At 33.6% G+C, this 6,000-nt stretch overlaps 1 protein-coding gene across 5 annotated transcripts in view; it reads right to left on the bottom strand.

The window, feature by feature from the left end:
* Positions 1 to 6,000, bottom strand: part of CUNH15orf41 (chromosome unknown C15orf41 homolog) — a 122,480-nt gene that overhangs the window by 90,850 nt on the left and 25,630 nt on the right. For 4 of the 5 annotated variants that reach the window (XM_027879283.1, XM_027879281.1, XM_027879280.1 and 1 more), the window contains exons 2-4: positions 5,794 to 5,839; positions 4,875 to 4,939; positions 1,577 to 1,637 (exon numbers count right to left, since the gene is read on the bottom strand). In XM_027879283.1, the coding sequence (XP_027735084.1) occupies positions 1,577 to 1,637; positions 4,875 to 4,939; positions 5,794 to 5,839 (172 nt within the window). Of the gene's footprint in view, positions 1 to 1,576; positions 1,638 to 4,874; positions 4,940 to 5,793; positions 5,840 to 6,000 lie in introns of those variants that run through there. The other variant, XM_027879284.1, reaches the window with a different exon arrangement.

The raw sequence follows: 6,000 nt of genomic DNA, 5'->3' as shown, positions 1-6,000 counted from the left end.
TTGGAAGCAGTAATCTACTGCTGGTTATTGCCACATTTCCCTAATGCATTAGGCAGCAGTCACAAAAAGCACTGCCTTTCTTATATACCTGCTACTATGAAACCAGAAGCAGCTAAGTTCTTTGTATATCTTGTCTTTCTCTTAATTTTTATTTATTTCTGAACTGCAGATTTCTTTGATCTGAATTGCAAAAATGCATTAGTGTAATATAAACAAAGATATGCTCACTAGAGTCAGAAATTACATGCATCATCTCTAAATCAATGGGAAAAATATACAAAGAACCAGTAACAGATATATTACTTTGTGCTTGAAATATTTTTATGACAGTTCCCATACAATATGGGTGTGATATATCATGAATCGGGTTGTTTACCTAAATTCGTAGTAAGAATGTACTTATTTATGTAAAGTATATTCTATTTTCAGTACTTCAAGAATTGTCTTTTCCAGAGAAGGTAAGAAGCTACACATTACCACTAATATGAAATAAATCCTTTATTCTATGCTAACTGTATGATCAGGTTACGAAGACACTTCACAGACCATTAAAACATTCTAATAATTGATACGTAATCCCTCATTTGCTGGCTGCAGCAATGCATATGAGAGAAAAACTATTCTTTTTTACTAATGTAACATGTAGAACTTGCTGCTATTGCAACACTTAATGTTCCTAGTGCCATATCATTTTTAATGCAAATATTCATCTTCTGCTTCCTTCTTACATTTTCTATTAAAATGCAACAGAAAACAGCATACATTTCATTCTCTCCCTTTGAGGGTTGCATAAGCAGTTCCTGGGAGTATCAGCTATTGTATTGTTATATTTTTGTAAATAAATATTTTAGAGTTTAAAGGATAGATATTTCATATTTTTTTTCTAGGAAACTCCTTGGCGTTCTTTCAAACTTTTAACCTATTTTTTAAGGTAGTGCTTTAGACAGCAGTTTCTAATGCAAATAACACCTTGTATCCCAAGGCAAATTCATATTCTAGTTAATAAACAGCATCAATAAATTTGTAAAGACTTTAATGGCAACTGTACAGAACTTTTCATACACTGAGGAATTCATTCTGCTTAATTGCTTTATATTAAGCAGTTTTCATTAGCCATCCTCTAATCTGTATGAACAGAAATAAATGGAGTCAGGAAAATTATCTGGTTTAACCCTTCCTATTAAAAAAAAAGTAGTATCTTCGATGAGTTTTGTTATTTAAAAAAAAGGAACCAAATATAAGCAAAATTGATGCAACTCCTAGTCAATGTGAGAATTTTTATAAGTTTATGCATTAAAGACCTATGGTCTGTCTGAAATTTCCATCAAAATACAAATTCAGAGTATCTTACACATTCGCCTTCAAGTTAAGAGACTAATTACATTAACTGATTTATTAATAAATGGGGCTTTTTGTCTAATTATTGTAAGTACTAACAGACTGGGGAACCATTTTAAATGTCTAATGTGCCTTGAAACCATTTTTTTAGGTTAATTACATTTCTCACTGAAGTCACTATAGATATGCCCCTTAGGTTTTACACTGGAAGATTAAAGAAAAATGTAAAGATGATTACCTCATTGGCCAGCTCCAGTAATACAGGGGCAGCTGCATTTTTCATCACCCCATTCAGGTATCTAGACAAGACAAAGCCAGATAATTTTGCAGTGGCAAGAAAAGGCCAGTTTATACATGTCAGCATCCCTTGTGAATCTCTTTTATTTAGGTGAGAATACTCCAGTACAGAGTACTTAATGGGAAATCTTTTAAGAAATAAGTATTTTAAGGCATCACTAACTCTCCAGGGTTGTCTTCTGTTCTATTCATCTGCAATATATATCAATCTCAATGAAGTCTCTCATAAAAAACACAATAAATCAAGAAATTTAAAAAAAAAAGTGGCTTAATTACATACAAATTAACTGTATCTATACTACTTTAAGCAGACAAATAAACCTCTACTATTTACAGTAAAGATTTTTGGTTTCACGTGACCTTCAATTATGAACATGCACTGTATAACTTATTCAATTCACTCCTATGCACAAAAAAAACATTTCTCAAACTTAATCCAGATTTTATCAATTGAGTAGTAGTTTAAATACTAAAGGCTTACTTGAATGAAATAAGAGTTGAACAATTAAATTAATATTCTAAAGAGAAAATAAAAGAAGAAACATTTAGGATCCAGTAAAGGTTGATAGAAAGTCATTATTGTTCTATCAGTGGCAAAGGCTTAATGTTTCTGGTTAAGAGTATCACACAGCGATGTTTCTGACCATCACACAATATCGCCTTCCTCCCTTCGGTTACTTTGACTGCTTGATGTTTACATTTTGATAATGCCTAAAACCTGTTTTCAAGAGCTGATGGGAAGAAGCTATGACATTGGAAGCCACTTTGTGCTTTGCAGCCATGTGGAAAAGAACAATAGTTACCAATATTTGAACCTGCTCGTTTATCCTATCTGTATTCGCATAGCACATCATTACTGACATCATTAGAAGGCCACAGCCTTTCCAGCTCTATCATTATCTATCCATCAGAAGACACTCTTCTGCTCATTAGTTACAGACATTAAAATTCTTTCATTTTACCTTTCTGTGGAATGGGTGTAACACCTTTATAAAACCTCTTTGCATAAGATTAGATAGAGGACTTTTTGCTTGCAAGTTATTCTGAGGTTTAATGAATAATGGAAATGAAAAAAGCTTTTTGCTGCAACTTATTTCAGTTCTACATTAAAAAAAACATAAAACAAGATGTCTTGTGGATGTTTATACATTGAAAATTTATAACAGAAAAAGAAAAGGAGAAATCATAAACAAAATACCTAACCAGGAACATTCATTTGAGATTAATGTTCTAAAACATGCATCTAGATGATTGAACAGCAAAACTACAGCTGACAATGAAGTAATTTTCTGCCAGATATTTCTAATGCTACTGGCAACTCCATTATGGACTAACAGGTCTCATATGCTGATAGCAATACTGTTTTGAAAACTTTCTGATCCTTCTTGTAATTTGTCCTTGTGCTTGCCTAAATTTCAGACTAGTAAGACTCAGCAGAGCAACAAAAACTACTCTACTCAACTGTTCTACTTGCTTCTAACAGGGACCACTGGAAATGGCTACCTTCAAAAACTGGTAGTTTCTGACCAAAGAAAGCAATGACAGCACAATTATCTGCTTGTATGTTGGCAGAAACAGTAAGGAGCATAGCACACACACCTGGGGCTTACAGCAGTAAAATGGATGCTACAGAAGAGTAGAGGATGTGTTTGTCATGTTTACACCTGAAGCATTTCAAAGTGGTTTCTCAAGTCATCTGCCTCTGTAGCTTACTAAACACACTATACAGTAAATCTACTAAAACAGGATTGAGATGAGTTTTCTAACTATTAACCAGAACATCTCTGATTTTAAAACATGTGCATTTTATTCAGCCATGTTAATACACCTGCAATATGAAATACTCAGAAATACCATAAAGAATGATTTTCCCTACTATCACCACATAGCTTCATACATAATGCATTAGTTATGTACTGCTATCACACTTCAGACTACAGAAGGGGACAGGAGACCAAATCCTCCAACCTGATGTGAGACAAACTTAATCATACCTACAACCCTATTGACACCAATACAACTGCTGCTTTGCATAAAGCAGAATTTGGTCCCATGTTTCAGGTTGAAGTTGCTAGAACTAGTGATTTACATGTATGCTAAAGAAAAGGTTTACTTACATAGCAGTTACAATTAACATAAACCACTTCACTGAAACTGTGCTAGTGAAAAAGAATTAAAAATAGTATTGTATATACATAGTTATTAACACAACAAAATTTTAAGTCAGTAGTCTTCCTAAACATAAATCAACCCTAGGAAAAGCGTGATGTGATCCAGTGCAAATTTTTATAGAACAGTGCAACTACTAAAAAAAGAAAATCAAATGCCAAAAAAACCAGAACACTTCACACTACATATTCTAAACCACTGTCTGATATAATCAGGCTGTGGTTGAATTTTAAATATGTGACTCTGGTAGAAGCACAGTTATTTGTTTACAAATGAAGGCTTTTTGTTTATTTCCTGATTCACACAGATTAATACTAAGCATAAATATCAGACATCTATAATCACAAATATGAATTCACTTGCCATACATGCTCCTCAGATATGTCAGTCTACAAAGTAATATTTTAATTGCATATCTTTACCTGTTATGAGTATGTCCCAATTATGTCATTGCAGTATTTTTAGTAAAGCCTACAGAACTAACAGATAAACTATAAGGTGTAGCAAATACAATTTATTAGCTTAAGATTCAAACAATTGTAAAATTTGTAAAATGACATAAAGGTTTTCATCCTTCCTTAAAAACTATTTCTGACACTTCTGTTGATAAAACAGGAGTGATCTAAAAATTAGTGCTTTAAGTGACAATACATGAATATGTAACTTTTTATAATGTAACAAAAACGTTGTTCTAAAAGTACAAGCAACAGTAACAAAACAAGCTCTCTTGCTGTAAGAAGTTGTCATCAATATTAGTCTTGACACAGAAATCCTACAATTAAAAATTATAGACAATACATAATAAATGCTATCACACACTCTCTAAAAAATATTTGCTTATCCCGACCTAGAGCCAGGAAAGTAAAGTCTTTTTTAATCAAAATGACCAAATACTGAAAAATTTCTGTATTTTCAGTGAAATAAATTTTTAGGTGAACCATTCTGTATTCCTCATCCCAAATTCTTAATTTATTTTTATAGAAAATTAGCTTCATAAGGTAATTTCCTCCTAACTGCCATAACAAATAGTGGCTATGATGACAGTCTTAACTGGGGTGAGGAGGTCATACCTTTGATAGTAAGTTTCAATAGCTTCAGCAGTGTGGTGCTTGGCATGTGTTCTTTTGATTTGTTTCTAGAAAAACAAAAAACCAAAGTATTTTACAAACGTATCATCGATCAAAACACAGAAATCATGACTGCGCAAACACACAATCCTTGGCTACACTTTGATATATGTGAACCCTGGTTTTAGATTCTGTACAGAAATGACATTCAATCTACCTATTGAATTGAACGTCTTCAGACTGTACTGCAATGTACCATATGTAAAAGCCAATAAGGTCACAATAATTGAATCTAAATAAGTTTATTGAAGGCTGCAGAGGGCAAAAAAAAACTTGTTCTCTCTTTCAACCTTTGTATTAATTTTCCCCAATTCAATTCCATCTAAGTCTGGTGTACTCTAGTTTTACAATTCAATTGGCATTTTTAACCAAGAAAAACATTGCTTAAAAACAACTTATTTGAAAAACTACAAAAAGTAATTCCATAGAGACTTGCCACTTGACTGACACCTGTCATCTCATGATAAATGACTCCATTTTCTGCCTCTCTTGCCTTCTGCCACTCCGGCAATGGTCATTTATCATCATCTCTGTCAGCAATGGAAAGCAGCACTGACAGTGCAAGTCAGCAAACATTTAGCACATGGAACCACGCAACACAGGGAAATTATTATTGTCAGAATAATAATGGTTTAGCATAATTTATTACAGGTCCACCAAATAAGCAAAGGCTAGATGTTATTAGACAGATGGATGGGTAGGCTTGGCAGCCATCCACTGAGACTCAGGCGGTGCTTGATGTGGAAAAAGGAACATCCTCCAAACCAATCAGAAAGCTGGCAGTTCAATTACAAAGAAATAAAGGGACATTCATCATTCAATTAGGCACCTGTCAACCCTCACAAAGGAGAAAACTTCTAACCTGGTACTCCTGGGAGAAGATGCTCAGCAGAGTGGACTGCGATTGACTGGAACAAATAAAAGAAGGACAAAGTTAATTACTGGAGTGCACTGCAAAGAAACAAAAGAGAAGGGAGCTTCAAAGGTAGGCCTGCTGCCCTGTAATCTAACAGAACATGAAAACAAGTGTGGAAAAGTTGTTCCAGATGAACACCTCAGACAAAGGCTT

This window comes from Empidonax traillii, unplaced genomic scaffold (assembly GCF_003031625.1).
Source record: "Empidonax traillii isolate 1590-97213 ecotype Southwest subspecies unplaced genomic scaffold, ASM303162v1 scaffold53:size2875158, whole genome shotgun sequence".
Taxonomy (NCBI): Eukaryota; Metazoa; Chordata; class Aves; order Passeriformes; family Tyrannidae; genus Empidonax; species Empidonax traillii.
This window is presented reverse-complemented; position numbering and strand designations above follow the sequence as displayed.